At 41.9% G+C, this 16,938-nt stretch overlaps 1 protein-coding gene across 3 annotated transcripts in view; it reads right to left on the reverse strand.

Moving 5' to 3' along the window:
* Window positions 1–16,938, reverse strand: part of FAM120A (family with sequence similarity 120A) — a 114,962-nt gene that overhangs the window by 20,065 nt on the left and 77,959 nt on the right. For all 3 annotated transcript variants that reach the window (XM_030801748.1, XM_030801821.1, XM_030801780.1), the window contains exons 9-11: window positions 16,410–16,637; window positions 13,662–13,836; window positions 2,529–2,778 (exon numbers count right to left, since the gene is read on the reverse strand). In XM_030801748.1, coding sequence (XP_030657608.1) covers window positions 2,529–2,778; window positions 13,662–13,836; window positions 16,410–16,637 — 653 coding nt within the window. The remainder of the gene's footprint in view (window positions 1–2,528; window positions 2,779–13,661; window positions 13,837–16,409; window positions 16,638–16,938) is intronic.

Below are 16,938 nucleotides of genomic sequence, written 5' to 3' on the forward strand. Positions count from 1 at the left end.
AGCCTGACAAACATGGTGAAACTCCGTCTCTACTAAAAATACAAAAAATTAGCCAGGCGTGGTGGCGCATGCCTATAATCCCAGCTACGTGGGAGGCTGAGGCAGGAGAATCACTCGAACCCAGGAGGCAGAGGTTGCAGTGAGCCGTGATCATGCCACTGCCCTCCAGCGACAAGAGCAAAAAACTCCGTCTCAAAAAACAAACAAAAAAAAGGAGTCTTTCCCATCAGCCAGTCTTCAATGGAAATCATGTTCAGCTGACACACTGTGATTTAAGTCAATCTCCATTTAATTGAATCTTCCTAAATAAGTTATTGGCCTTAACATTTGTTATAAATTTAAGAACCACCAGGAAATATAAAAACATGAATAAGCTCTGTCCCTCCCTTCCTAAAGTCAGGTAGTTGGGACCCAGTGGGAGGGATGGTCAGTCATGCCTGCAAAAGCAGTGCCAGCCCAGAGAGTGAGACGGGCCCCAAAAGAAACAGGGGCAATGGGGACTGCGCCACGCAGGGATCCTGACCAAGTAAGGGGCCATGGGGCTTCCCAGCCAAGCCTCTCACTGCCAGAGCCAGAAGCTACGAATGCAGCAGGATGCTAGACCGTACCCTATGAACATGGGGAGGGATACTGGACTTTGCCAGCTTGGAGGGACCAGGGTGAATCCACTGTTTTCAATGAGATATAGGAATACACAGCAGCAATGTTGGGGGGGATCCCTCATGCTGCACTGGGAGGGCCAGGGTGGCAAAGTTCCCGCAGCACAGAACCTCCGACTCTGAGAGCCTGGCTTCTAAATGCCATCCCCCACTTGGAAGAATTGGGGCTGCTTGGAGAAATGGGGATCCCAGGGCTGAGGCAGGGAGACAGAGGGGCAAGCAGAACATCTGTGGAGAAGAAAGGAGGTGCTCAGAAGATGACGAAGGCCAGTTTGCAAGGTGACAAAGGGAACATCAAAACAGATGATGGTGCAGTGAGCTGAAGGCCCCTAGAAAAACAAGAGGCTCTGAGTTCATGCTGATAAAAACGTGCTGGCTGTCTGACGAGTGAAACCTTTACAGGCCCTCTAAGCACTATGAGACGGTTACAAAAGGTGAGAGCAGCACCACACGGAGAAGCCACAGTCACCCTGCACCAAACTCTCTGAGCCAGTGTCCTGCCTAATGGGACAGAAGGAGGTGTGCACCCCCAGGCAGGGCATCACTCCTGAAAGCAGAGATGACCTGGAACAGGAACAGGTTCCTTGTCATAAAGGACACTGTTGGGACAACAAGCCTAACAGCTCTGAACAGTGAAATGGACCACAGCATCACTGCGGATTGATTTTGATGGTTCTTTGGTGGTTATAAAGTAAAATGCCATCAATTGTTAGAAAATCAGTAAAGTATTTAAGTTAAAAAAAAGATTTCTGTATTGTACTTGCAACTTTTCTCTATGTTTGAAGTTCTTTTAAAACGAAACCAAACCAAACGAATCAACTCCAAAACCTAATGAACAACCAGTATGCATCCAAACTCAACTGAACTTCAAAACATCAACAGTATCTACCCATACACCTGAGCTGTGGGCTGTGAGGGCACAGACACAGAGACATCCTAGCAACAGGAACACACCAGCACCCAGACCTGGGTTTCCAGACACCTTTTTCACAACAAGGAACCAGGGCTGCTCTTTGGAGAGATGGCTGACGCTGGAGCAGGGAAACACAAAGCGTGCCTGAAGCATCTCATAGGGCAAAAAAGCAAGGAAGTTCTCCCAAAACAAGAGGATGGTGTGTGTCACACGGGCCAACCTAAGACAGCTCCCAAGGCTAGAGCCGGGACAATGTGCGTAAGGATAAGGCAGAGCTGGATATAACCTCAAGTGAATTGATTATGACCCTATAAAAAGAGGACAGGAGCCCATACTGATATAAATATGGCATGTGCCACACTAATGTGTTGGTCAACAATGGACCACATATATAATGGTATAAGATTATAATACCATATTTTGACTGTACCTTTTTCCCATTTAGATACACAAATACTCGCCATCATGTTTGTATAAATATACTCTATGATGTTTTACACAATGACAAAATCACCTAATGATACATTTCTCAAAATGTATCCCCATCATTAAGCAATGTGTGACTGTAAATGATTAAATAAATGAAGGGGGAAGAAGTGGCACATTTTCCCTATAGAAGAACTCCAAATAATATATAACAAGAATCCCCTCTTACAGCCTTCAAAATCTTCAATATTTAAATAATAAACCATGTTTAAAATCATTATATAATATTTACATACCATACATGCTTATAAAATATACCTATAAACATACCGTATCATATAAATTAAAATATATTTTGCATTTACATAACCTACATTTCTATCACATATATAAATATAGGATGAGGATAAATTTCAACATGACTGATCAGGAATAAACTTTACATCCTTTCTACAACTCATCTGACACCATGGTCATGGCCCCTACACCTGGCTGGGACCCAGGTCCCAGCTCCCATGCATGGCACCCACCGTAAGACGCAGCAGAGCACCATGAGGTGAGTGGGCACGTTGGCAGGGTTGAGCATGGCTGGGGTGTCCGACCTCATGCAGGCCAGGAAGGCCCTCATCCTGCGGTTCTTGTCCTCTACCGCCTTGCCCAACCACAGCCTCTTCAGGTTGGGGCAGGTCCACTCCCTGAAGGCAAGAGCTTCAACCAGTTCCGGGGTTTGAGGAGACTTCCCTTTGTAAGCTGCCCATTCTTTAATGATCACTGGTGAAACTACAGGAAAAAAAAGCCAGAGAAGACACATTCATGCATCATTCACCTGCTTTCAGTCTTAACAAAAACAAGTAGCTCTAGTAACTGGTCTGAAGATTCGCCTCTCAGGTAACAATGCATTGTCTCCTTAGCAAAACTACCAATCATCGAGTCTTTGTGGGTATTTTGTTTGTCCCTCTATTCTGTGCAATTAATGGCTCATTCAGATTTTCAGTTAGGCCACAAATAAGTTTCGTCCAATCAAATCATGACTTGATTTTCTCATATAACTAGTATGTATAAATCAAGATGTTAGACAAAATCCATTTTAATATTTTATATCTACAAATAGTTTGTTATAACAATTAGTGTAATTCACAGAAGTATGTGGTTATCTAATTATTTTAACATGCAAAATCCAATTTCGATAGCTAATCCCTTTCTACATGGATAAATACCCTCATAAATTAGATTTCAGAAATAATTTGCATGCAGTAGCCACTTTACTACTCCCACTTCAACAAATGTAACTGTTAAACTCTATTTTTAAGACTGGCCAGCAAAACACAAGTAGATGCAAATATTCCAAGTTTTGAAGTCCCAGATGATGCCAGCACACAGTAATTCTATTCAGCAAGACTTCAGACGGAGTGTAAAGTTATCCAACATTTCGCCTCAAAAAAGACGAGAAGTTCTAAGTTGATATAACACGGAAACAATACCTTTTATCCACAGATGTTTTACTATTAGTCAATTAATTCTTACAAATACATAAATACGCACATTTTTCCCACTTGATTTCCCAATAAATTAAGGAAAAAACAATGACAAGGAAATAAAACAAAAACAATCCATATTGCACAGTAGAATGTTAAAATCTCATCAACTGCACTGAGGTAACAACCCAACAGGGAAATCTGGGTGTGCATGTTATAAGTAACAAGTGGTTCACTTTAGTTGAATAAACGCCAGAACCAAAGCGGGGCCTGGTGTTGTCCCTTGCCCAGTGCTGCTACACAGGAGCAAAGGCACCGTCCCTGGCTGACACACTCCAGTGCACGGCCCACTCCAAGGCCAGTGCTGTACGGAGACCAGGAGGCTATCATAAACTCTAATTTGATCTTCAGCATATTCATTCTATCCAAATTACATTAATCTATCTGGGTTTCTCTTCTCTAAAGTAATACCTAAGGCATTCTGAAGAATCCAAGAGCAGGACAGAGTTAAATGTATTACTGGCTAATCTCCAGTTCCACTCTGAGTCTAAATATAGTCAGGCAATACAATAATCTCTTAAAATGTCATGAAAAACACCAGGAGTTAGACACTTGGATACACAGTTTCTCAGCAACAGAAAAAAAATTCTTAAATACATTTCAATACCTGACAAGTCAGGCAACAGTGTCACGTATAGGAACACGTTGAGTCAAGACCTTATGGCAAGGGCTCTGTGACAAGCCCTTCTGGAGCCAACTCCAGATAGTGTCCCCTTAAGTGAAGCCTGCCGGGCAGAGCTGGGGTACAAGTTAAGGCAGTCACTGAAACTTTTCCTTTTACAAAAATGTTACTGCTCTCATTAGGCAAATGTCTTTCATTTACATTTGAATATCTTAGGGTTTAGATGTTAAAGGAATATTTCAAACACTCCAAATGCTTATTTTAAAGTCCATCAAGTCAAAACAGACATACATGTATATATAAATACATGCTTATTTGTTTTTATTCAATACTTTTAGGTATAGATATAAAACCAATAAGGTCTCCATCACGAAGCATACCCTGTCGTTGGACGCACAATCTAAGGCACTGCCCCCACCCTGATCCTGTGGATCTCCAGCACAGCTCAGCCTCCAGAAGCTTTCCCAGAAGTAGAGTCGGAACATACAGGATCATCTCCACAACCACCACTACCATGCACAGGCCTTCCTGTGAGCCGACCTGCCTTCCCTCCTGTGATCCAACACCAAGGCTGCTTCGCCCCAAGAGAAAACAGGCAAGGGGAGCTTCCAGAATGAGCTGTTCGCCAATATGCTATGTTGCTATCAGATTACTCTACATAACCACAATTCGCAAACACATAGGACACACACATCACACATTTCATACCATGCACGCATCACATACTTCACACAACATATCCCCCAACACACCCCACCACACACACACACCCACCACACACATATCACAATACACACACTGAAACATACCCCACACACAGAGCATGGATTTAGGTTGTGCATGTCAGGAGTTCCCTAGGGGTTTTAAAGAGAGGAATTCTTACTAAATCGGCCTTTAACTTTGTCATTTTTTTCTTTCCCTTTCATCAGCTCTGTTCTTGCCTCTCTTTAATCATTTTAGCAATCATTTATGTTTTGTTTTCATTCTAGGAAAAAAAATTATTGGTAGAAGATTTTTCTTCTCAATTTCAAAACCTTTAGGCCTCTGCAGAGTTCATCCTGCAAGGCCCTAGGTCGCAGAGTGAAGAGGAGGTCACAGGCATTAGTCCTAATGCATGGTATCCTCAGAAATAAACACTCCAGCTCCAGGCTCAGACAACTCTCCACATTAGAGCTCGGAGGGCCTCCCATGTACCTGAATGAGCCTGGCCTAGTGCTGTGTCTCAAGACTCAACACAGCCCAGAAAGAAACAGGTGAACACACTCCTGAGAGCTGAAACTGGACTCTTGCTGATGGACTCATGGCAATACTCCAGCCAAAGGCTGCTCTGAGTCCTAGCAGGGCTCAGAACTGTCCCGGGTAAGCCTGTCAACACAGTAGGGACAGAGGGGGGGTTAGTGTCCTCTTTCACAGCACTAAGCATGTTGTTGCCCACGTGCAACAGTTATGACAAGAACAGCAAGTCCAATTCAGGAAATACATGTCTTTATCAAAGAAAATAGATGTGACTGACACAAAGCCTTGCTCCAGAAGCAAAGGCGCTCATCTCTAATAGTTAGAGATCTTTTGAGTATTCCACCAGAGAATAGAGGTGGAACCTTAGGCCAATCAGTTAATAAGTATTTACGGAACATCTACTGTGTGCCAGGTAGGGCTGGGATAAGAAGGAAGCAGGCAATCTGCACAGGCGTGTGCCTGAGAGGGAGGGTCTCCTTGGGTTCTCAGACCTGGGCCTACATCCAGGGACTAAGATGAGAGGTGACACCTAACTTTGCAACACAGTCCTGATGATTAAACATGAAAAGCACCTAGCACCCCTCATTATGTAGAGATAATGAGATGAACTCACATTTTACACATCACTTACATTAAATTAATTACAAATTAGTGCTTATGAAGAATTCCAAGGGACATCCAATTTTCGGGTTGAAACAGCAGCCTCAAGAGTGGAAGAAGTTGAGGAAAGAAAAATGCTTGGCTCTGCTTTACAAGTCCCCTGCAAAGGGGCAGCTGGAAGGTAGCCTCTAGAGATGATAACGTCTGCTGCTCTTCTCTCTCTGGGCTGCTGCTTTCTTCCAAAGAGTCACTGTTGCCCAGGAGGAAGGACTTCTCAGCCCTCACGGTATTATTCAACCCACAGGAAATAAGCAAATACAAAGTAGCCAGCTCACAGTAAGTAATCTGAGTTTTTACAGAAACCTGGGGGTATGTGGGCTTGCCCATGGCACTGGGCTCCAGCACGTCCCGGGTGGGTACCATCTGGGACTTAGAGCATGGTAGTATAAAATGAACTCTGTACTGGTAGTTTTGAAGAGCGACATGTTCCTTCTGCGTCTTATTAAAACAGTAAGAGATTCCTGGAGGTCAGCTCATCTAACTGAAGACCTCTGAATAAATCTTGTGTATCACCATCAACAAATATTAATCTCATCTTTTCACTGTCAGAAAAAGCTACTACTTCAGGAAGTAGCCTACTTCTGAAAGACTGAACATTAAACTGTCTTCCTTAACTTACACTAAACCAAATGTTTACACCAGCAAAAACAACTCTAGGGCGGCCAGGCACGGTGGCTCACGCCTGTAATCCCAGCACTTTCGGAGGCCGAGGCGGGCGGATCACGAGGTCAGGAGATCGAGACCATCCTGGCTAACACGGTGAAGCCCCATCTCTACTAAAAATACAAAAAATTAGCCGGGCGTGGCGGCAGGTGAATGTAGTCCCAGCTACTGGGGAGGCTGAGGCAGGAGAATGGTGCCAACCCAGGAGGTGGAGCTTGCAGTGAGCCGAGATGGCGCCACTGCACTCCAGCCTGGGCGACAGAGTGAGACTCCGTCTCAAAAAAAAAAAAAAACAAAAAACCTTTAGGGCAGACATGTTACTGGAGGCTAAATTTATAATGCATTTTCCTTACAGAAAGCACGCCCTCAAAATACAATCTGGGGCCATAAAATACTATCGTACTTAAGCTGTCAGTAAAGAACTCAATGTTTTCCATCCGATGTTAGTCATCTTCTTTTAGTAGCACATTTAACATGACAACTAAGCCACCTTGGAAATCTGTTATAATGCTGACTTTGGGATCTATCCCAGCCCAGGAATAATATATATGGTTCATTTTGTAAGCCAATCCCAACTTGATGGAGTGGCCGCCTGTAAGACCGTATTATAAAGTATGTCTCTAAGCTCAGTGCCACAGCTTGACCATTAATTAGCAATGCCCACTAAGGGTGCAGGAGAGAGAACTGCAGCATGCATGCACGCATGTTCATAGGTGAGGAAGAGATGCAGGCAGATGAATGGGCTCCAAGATGGTGACCGACTGGACTTCTGGTTGTGTGTATTTAGGGAGCAGCCACTATTATACTTGACAAGCTTTCCTGGGGTTGTTATGATCATAAACAACAACAAAAACCTCCAACTCATTTATATCAGGACAGAAACAGAAGAATGGATACAATGAAGACTGTTTTTTTTCCTTCTAATAGAAAAACTGCCCCCTAATTTTTAAGCAGCCCCAGCGTGTAGGTAGCAGGTTGGGTTCTCCTCCTCAGGCTGATATGTCTGTAAGCACCCTCTGTAATTCTCAAAGGTAAAAGGCTGTGGATATTTTCTTAAACCTTTGGTATTTGAGGATGGACCAGCCCACAGTCCACAAAAATATAAATGCTTAGTAAGGCACAGGACATGTAGCAGAACACGGTATTACAGACATGTAGATAAATGCTGTTCATATTCCTCATTCCACGTTATTCCTAATATATTAGAAACTCAAAAGCTCAAGGATTGGCAAGTAACACTGGTTAAAAAAAAGAATACAAGGACTTATGAAATGAATATTAATCCAAAAGAGTAATATCACAGATTGGCCTTTCATATCATTTGCCTTCCTAAGCAATCGTCTGTTGTGCTAGGTCTACTCAAAGTTCTGTGAAAAAAACCTCAATGCTGCTCCTAGAAAGCTTTGTAGAATAAAGAAATTCAGACAGACTTATTAACAGCCTTCATAGAAATCATGGGGAAAATGTTTACAACACCAATTTTCACAATATTAAATCAGAACCCCATAGTATTGATTATTCTGTTTCATAGTATAATCCACAGTGAGCAGACTTAGTTTACTTTTTATTAGCAATTCCAATTATTAGCACAAATAAAAACATTTCTAAAGCAAACTAGACCAGACAAAAATGCTCCTTTCAGCTTTTCTTGGTGGCTTAAAAATACAGGAATCAATATAGGAAAATCTTTCATAAAAATAGTACTCATCTATAAACTTGCTCCCTCATTCCACATATTTATTTCATGTGTGTTTAATTTTTATCTGTCTGCTATAAGCCTGTTTCTCTTACTTACTTAATTTTGAGGTACCAGGGAAGACTTTTGTAGGAAATAGGAGGCAAGAAACAAAAGCCAGTTTTATTAAGATGATGTTAATTTTAAAAATGTGCGAATCACTGAGCTTTACTTTCTGAACTTTGCGCTCTTCAATTATAGCTGGGGATTCTTATTACCCTACAACTTTTAAAATGTAGACCTTTTACTCTGTCTCATTTGCCCTCAAACCACTGCAGCCTCTCCCACTGACTCTTGGAAAGAAAGAACCCCAGTGACTGGGAGCGACCAAGAGGCACCCTGAAGGAGGAAATGCCATTGAGGCACATAACCACCTCCACCACAGGAACGAGTAGAAGAAACTCGCCACAGCATCTGTATTTTTGCAAGGTGAAGGCTTCAAAGCCAAGAGTTCTTGCGTCAGACCCTGGACTCATCTCCAGGCCCAACCTTTATTTCAGCATCAACAGAAAAGGTCTCTGGGTTCCACCCTCCCTACCAGCAGGTGCCACTATCACCATGGATCACGTCTGCAGGAATCTGCATGCCCCTGGGTGTTAACAGTTCTCTTCTACGTGCACCACTGGGAGGGCTTAGAATTCCAAGGCATATACTGCCATGATAAGCAAATATTCTTCTGAATTTCCTAAAAGTGAAATTATAGAACTTAGGGATGGAAAAAAAGGCGTGGAAAATAAACTGCCAGCACAGAATACAACATGACTTTCAAAAGAATTTTTTTTCTTTTTCTTTTTTTGCTATCACCTAGTTCAGGAGCAGAAGGGTTAGAAATTTTTAAGGGTCTCATATCCTACTTTCGCCATATAGTGACTTTAAAAATGAAAGTTTGGTAAATCACAGGAAAGCTAGCTGTAAATTATGAACACCTGACCATATGCCTTAATTACTGACTAGGTTTCCAAATGAATATACATGTCTTAAATCTGCTGAGAGTTAAATATTTTTAAGAAACCCTTAAGACTTCAACATGCTTGCCTTTTGAATAGTTCTCTCTGATAATAAGGCCATCTTGGGACATTCTTTATTGTTACAGTGACCATTAACAGGAATATATAGCTGCGCAGATAAGGTTCTGAAGCTATTTTAGGTCACAGATTTTCCATTCAGAAAGGCCACACCAGCTGCTGGAGCCGCAGGCTCTCTCTGGAGCCCATATGCAGAGGGCTGGGTTGCCAGATCACATCGGAAAGCCAAGGAAGCAGGGTCGGGGGAGAATGATCCTTCACAGGGACATGGCCTCCGAGGACTCTTTCTTTGGCTTATGGATCTTCTTCCAGTATGCCAATAATTTCATTCAACCTCCATGTGGTCCAAGAGTGGCCATAGATTGGACAGCAAATTTCAACAAGATCTAAATACAATCATTATTCCATCTTGTCAATCAAGAACTCCTGAGAAACTTTTCAATGTCAGCTTCACTGTGGCACAAGCAAACATTTTCCTATCCTGTTTAGAGTGTCAAGAAGCTATAGCACTCTCCTTAGTACAAATATGTGTTACCAATTAATAGATATTTCAAGTAATGAAGTTTAAATCAATGGCCTGAGCAGGGTCAGTACTTAGCTCAAGTCTAATGAACAGGTTATATGGAAGGCATTTTAATGCATGCAATGTTCCTGAACATAGATCACACTGTGCATATTACTCAATTCTCAAACAAGGTTGGTTTTGAGCAAGTTGAGAGCATTGAGGCTTAACAATCACAAGATATTCTCAAAACAAAAATTTCCCTTCTGGAGAGCTGGTGTTCCAATTACAGTGATAATCATGGATATATCACTGACATAAAAACCTTTTTTATGGGCTTGTTTCCCCCTCATGAATGTAACTAACGCATGAAACAAGTTCAATTTTATCAGCTCCCTATAAAGACCTAGATTCCAAAGCTGCTTAAAAAATCTCACCCACTGAAATTACAGTACTGAGTAAGGTCTCTCAACTTCTACACTCAGGTCAAATCTACACATCTTTTCCATTCAGAAATAAATTTGTATTTGTCATAGCACATTAATAATGCATTTTTCTAAAGACTTAAATTCTAGGGTCTTAACTGTCTAGGCAAAGGTCATCTGCACCTGCCCTATCTTTGACACTTAAAGGCTTCATTTCTGTTTTGGTTCAGTCCATACATTGCTATCCAACTCATCTTTCTAAACGGAAACATCATTTGTACCAAACCTCCAATGGCCTCCCATCTCTACAGAAAAGTCAAAATCAAAGTTCATAAATCACTTGAGCAGAAAAGACTGCAATTTGTTTAGCACTGACCTTTCAAAGCATCTCAGCACTTAAGCACACCCTCACACAACAGGGTTTAATTTTCTGATACACCAAACCGGGTCATCATCTCCAATAAGTTGTGTGTACCTAAACCAATTATCCATTCTTTCACTGCCTGCTGCACACTGCTCTAAGAGTAATACACACAATAGCAAAAGACATAAATGTTTATGAAATCACTTTTAAAATCTCATTTACTATTGAAGAAGTACTTAACTACCATTGGCAAAGCTCAGCCTCCACAGTGGAGAAAATACCCACGCTCCATGATCAACTAATAAGCGCAGCTGGATGGGCCTCTGTCCTTTTCCTCAGTGCTAGTTGACTCCCTTTCCCAAACCAAATCTGAGGTATCCTTATCCCCAATCCTTCCTGCCTTCACCAACAAAGGTGGCCCCAAGGTATGGACTTCTGCCTCTGCTTCTCCTTCCCACCTAAGTCTACTAATACAAACTCTTTATCAGGACTGTCTAATTTTTTCCTATTCTCTCTGATAAACTCACCTGTCCCCCACTAAATCCTCACTATTGGCCAAAAAAATAACATAACAATAACCAAACTATTCAGTCTCCCATCCTTAAAAAGAAGGAGAAGAGGAGAGGAGGGAAGGGAGTTCCTGTAAGTTCTCACTTTGAAGATATGGGGTTCCCTTGGCCATCTCAGCCACGTCTCAAGAGAAGACCCAGTGCCACCTGCTGCCACAATCCTGTTTTGTGTTCTCCTGTGTCCCTTTCCTCCTCCACCTACATCAATGGCACCTCCATTCGCTTGAGTCATTTCAGACTTCCCCAACCCTTCTTGTCTTTTCTTCCTTTGATGGCTCCATTCCTGGGACCTCTGATTCCAGCTGGAGTTGGTCTGCTCAGAGAAGGTCGGGGCAATCTGACACCATGAAAGCTGTGGCCTGCCCTGGCTTCCACAATCCCCACCTCCCCTCCTGCCCCCCACCACCCACATGCTCTGTACATTCTGGCCCTTCTGAGAGCTTTCTCTACTGTGCATTAACAGGACAGCCTCTCCCAGGCCCAGCCAGAGACCTCCCAACCTAGACCAAGACAGCTGACGGGGAGCTAGCATGAGAAACACCATCGGCCATGCATGCTGCAGACATGCAGCAGGCACGAGGTCAAGACTCCACTTCCTGGGCATGTTTGGTACCACAGCACACCAATGATGCCGAATGGCCCAACACTGGAGGGGTAGGGGATGGTCACATCTGACTCCATGGGACAGCACAGAAGCCACAAAGCCTGTTCCTATTCAACCTGAGGTGATCACTGGAAATGCCTGAAGGAGTTTGCTGTGTAAAGGTAACTCTGTTTTTAGAATACACAATCAAATAAAAAAGAATACCTTCTACCATGAAGCCAGTGCAGTGCTCTGAAACTGAGGACAAAGGAGCTGCAACACCCAGGATGTCACAGGGTTTGGGACTAGACAGAGCCTGCAGCACAGGCATGCTAAACCCAGGAGAGAGGAACAACTGAAAAAAGGGGGTCTGAGGGCCTGGTCAGGCTGCAGGAGAAGTGAAGGGTAGTGACAGACCAGGACAAGTGACCAGCCATGTGCAAAGTAAGAAATGCCACTCTTTTGTGAGCAAATCGATCACACGATGTGAGAAAGGAATGAAAACAGGTACATTGAAGAATGTCCTGAACCTTTGAGAAGAATGTCATTTATAATGTTCATTGTTCCACATGGTATCTCCAGCCATTGAAGACACAGAGGGTGGAGATGCTCACAGCCCCGCAGAGTGAGCATCACCTCCTGCCAGTGACAGTCACGCCAGCAGCTCAGCAATCACTCTCAGGACAACTATCACCAAGGAAGGGTAGTGAGAAGTGCTTCATTTTAAAGCCTTACAGATTGCAAGTTTGTCATAGTAATTGCAAACAGAAAAATTTTAAATCTAATGAACTTAGGTTAAAGTTCCAAAGCTCAGCACTGCACACAGTCATTGCTGACAAGGAGCTTCACCATCTCAGGAGGCCTGCATTGACCCACCACACAAACAAATAGTCTGTAACTAATTATCCATGGCTCAAAGATGATCTAGTAATTTACAATTTCCACAATTCATAATATTCTTAGACTGTATGTTGGAGGATTCTTTTCTATATTTCCAACTAAATATACAGTTACTTTCACATTCCTTACATTAGGAGATAAAATTACCTAGAACAGAAAGGCATTATTTTCTCCAAGTATTACACAGGCCCACTAGAAGATAAAGAAAAATGCTTTGACCTCATCTTTGATCAACTTTTCAAACAATCCTTTTCAGTGTTTCCACCTGCACCCCCCACTCCCAGAGTTGATCAGCTGGAAGTGCACATGTCTCAGAGGATTCCGAGACAAATCATCACAATCCTGCGACGATCCGTGAGTCCCACGACCTTCGCTACAGCTGCAGAGCCATGCGTGGTGGCACTCCAACAGCACAAACATGGCCAACCAGAGACCTGCTGGAAGTTTTCTCCAGGACCCTGGCCTTCTGGAGAGAGCAGATCTGTGCTTCATGAAAACCAGAGCACAGAAACACACTCGTCCTGATTACCAAGACGTGGTAATTACAGAGAGTGGCGGCAATTCAGGTCTGCTTTCAGATCAACATTCACTTTAAAGTGTAAACCTGTTTTATTATTTTACTGAATAAACATCATTATTGGAATGTTACTAAGGAAGAAAGTCTGTGGCTTCTCCTCCTTTTCTAAGAGCCTTTACCCTGGCCTACTGCCCCGATGACGGCCCAACTCCTTTACACAGAGGCACTCGGGGTCAACTCAGTCATGATTCTTCTAAGGCTTTAGAAAATGCACAAGAGATTACGAGGTACCGAGGAAAACAAACAATGGATTGTTACAGTACATACATTCTGGTGGAAGTCTGTTCTTTCTAAAAGCAAGTCTCTCAGTTTTCTTTCTGCTTTCTGCCAAACTAAACAGGACTCCGTAAACATACTGACGAACTGGCCTATAGAGCAGAGCAGCCGGAGGCAGGTCCTTGTTGGCTTCATCTTCAATAGAAACAGCAATTTTGATTTCACCCTTTGCATGGAAGAAAGCAGAATAACATTGCACATTTTTCATGTTGAATTTACAATATACTCACAGAAATATACTGTATTATCTCCAGTTAATGACATAGCAATTCCATTCCAAATCAACTGCTTAACAACTTGCCTAAATAAAGATGTTTAGGAAGAGTTCATTTGGCAGGCTGTGGCCAAAGCATATGCTCAAAGAATCAAAATAAAATCTACATCATTTTATGTTTAATCCAAAAGCAAGAACAAAAGAAAACCATGTAGATGTTCCGAAGTCTTTGAAACAATCCAGACAGATAACATCAGACAACAAACAGAATAGAAAAGACTGAGAACTTGCAACTTTTATTAGAGAATTGGGATGGTCACATGCAATATAATTGAAAATTTTCAATTACCTACATGCAAACTAAAGAACTGAGTATCCTGAAAATATAACAGTCAAATTTTCTTTGCCAAGTTCTTCCACGGCAAATTACCACCTCATGTATTAGGCTTCTGCGATTGTGTAGCAGGTGCTCAAGAAATGTGTCTCATTGCAGGTAAGGACATGCATAGCCACTAGGGCAGAAACCAAAAGCACTCCACCTTTTTCATGTCCCAGGGCCAATACGGCAAGAACCGCATCTGACTCAAGAACGTGCTGCCAAGAGACAAATGACTGACCGTGGTCTTTGGCAGCTAAGATTGTTGCCAAACTTCATCTGTCTCAGGGATCTTACAGCATCAAGATACATCTCAAGATATCATGCAATAACTTTTATTTAATTATACTGACAGCATAAAAATGCATTTATGACCTCAATGTCTATGAAGTTCATTGATATATACACTTTAAATAATAATTTTGTAACATTTGCTGTTTCTTTCACATAAGTTTAATTTCAAAACTGGTCTTTCCCCTTACCCTCCGTACTTTCATATTCATTAATCCAGTAGCTAAATGTGTTCTAACACTCTCATCTAGGGAATATTTATCTTAATAATATGATGCTTTGCAAATTCTCTTCGTTACCATAAAGATGCATCTCACTGTAAATGTCTTAGCCTGGGTAATTTAATACCAGAGCCATTCAGCTTATAGGATAAACTGAAAAAACTTAAGCAGCATTTTAAAATCTGAAAAGACAATTTTCTCAACCATGGTCATTTTATCAGTATTTGCCCTTGAAATTCATAAGAAATAAGAAAGCATGTCGGTACAACTTGCAACCCTCATATAGATCTAACCGACTATCCACGCATCAGATCCAGCAGTGTGGACAAACAGGTAGCTCCTGGGGACCTTACATTTCAAACAGCCCCACGAGGAATGAGTGTTGTTTCTTTACACCTTATTTTGAAAGATGTCTTCCCAGAACTTTGGTTCCTTAAACTTAGCAAAATGCTTTCCCCACAACAATTACTTTTCACTTACCCTTTATAATTTATGTTGAACCTGAAAAATAAAATGTTCACCTTACAACCATAATCTGAAAAGTGATACTATAAATGCATACCCATATCAAATAATAGATGAGATTTGGAGGCATTACAACTAAATAATAAATTAAAGGATCTGAGCAAATAGTACTGGCTACATGTTTTCCATGTCCTTTAATTAATAAAAGTAAGCAATATTTGGATTAGTCAGTTAACAGTTGAAGTCCACCTCAGGAGTATTTGAGAACAGGAGTTCATTACTGCATTTATTGACTCCATTTTACAAACCACACATGGGTTGTAGAGAATAGACAGAAAAGTCTGGTTATATATGGTCGTATAGGTTTTCATGTTAATAATACATGATAGTAATAAACCAATTCTGCAGGATTAATCTAGTAACTGAGGTAACTTGTTAAATTGTGGGGCTAAGATTAAAAGTGCCAACATAAAGACTACAAATCACTGAGGAAATTTAAATACACATAGATACATTTGAGACACCAAGATTAAAAAATAATTGATGCCACACTATATGTATACATTTCAGCATACATTTGATAAGACACTAATAAAGTGAAATTATGACACTGTATAAAAAGACAGTTTCATTTTCTGACTATGTGCATATTAACAAAATCCTGTATTACATTTTTTGCTCTTAGCACTATTAAAACTGCACTCAATGAGGTCATGAACAAGTCAAAACACATGAAGTACTATGAGCCATTCAAAGGGGGAAACATTATTTTCTAAGCACAAATGATAAAGGAACCAGATATTGTATCTGACATCAGAATTAAACCTGACGTTACAGCATAAATATGGTGTAAGAAAATCTGAAATTGAAGTAAAAAGAATAAAATTACAAGTCATAAAATAATGTGATGCATTATTTCATTAGAAGTATAAAAATATTTTATACTAAGTTGAAGGACAAAAGTGAGACTTTTCGCGAGTTATTTTAAAACTGTATTTACGGTTATAAATGTTCATCTTTCATTCAATGTTTAGAAAGGGGAAAGTGAACTTTGTTTCAAATAGATTAGTAAGACAGAAAAATGGTTCAAAAAAGGACAAAAGGACAAAACACCCATAGGAATGGCCACTCATCAAATAACAGAAGCCACTCCAGGGCCCCTTTTATAATACCTTCGTCAGGACATGGAAGATGTAGGGGTACATCAGCCCCTTCTTGTGCCTGTGCTCGGCCACTCTCAGCACCTCAGGTGCGACGGGGGGCAGGGGAGGTGTGGTGATGTCCATGTGGTTCCTGGTGGGCATCGACAGGAGGCACGGGATTGGCTGGACAGTGCCCATCTGGCTTCCCTTGCCTTCGGCTAGTTGGCTTCCTGAAGAGGCAGTGGACGAGCCTTCTGCCTACAGTGCAGAGAGCAGAAGGGAGGAAAACGAGTGTATGTCATGTTTTCATTCATTTAAAGTATGTTAGGTGCCTGTTCACCTGCCAGACACGGAGGGGACAAAGATGAGTCCTGTCTTGGAGAGACCAGATTTGGTGCCACCCTAAAGACAGAGGAAACAGAGAGCACCCTGATCCGGTCCCTCTCCTTGAACAGCTTCCCACACTGAAACAGCATCAACATCTACTGTGCCACAGGAGAGCAGGCCCATTGCTCCCTGCTGTTCTGTGTCACCCTGCAGTCCCTCTGTGTTGGGAGGC

The sequence above is a fragment of the Nomascus leucogenys genome, chromosome 1a (assembly GCF_006542625.1).
Source record: "Nomascus leucogenys isolate Asia chromosome 1a, Asia_NLE_v1, whole genome shotgun sequence".
NCBI lineage: Eukaryota > Metazoa > Chordata > Mammalia > Primates > Hylobatidae > Nomascus > Nomascus leucogenys.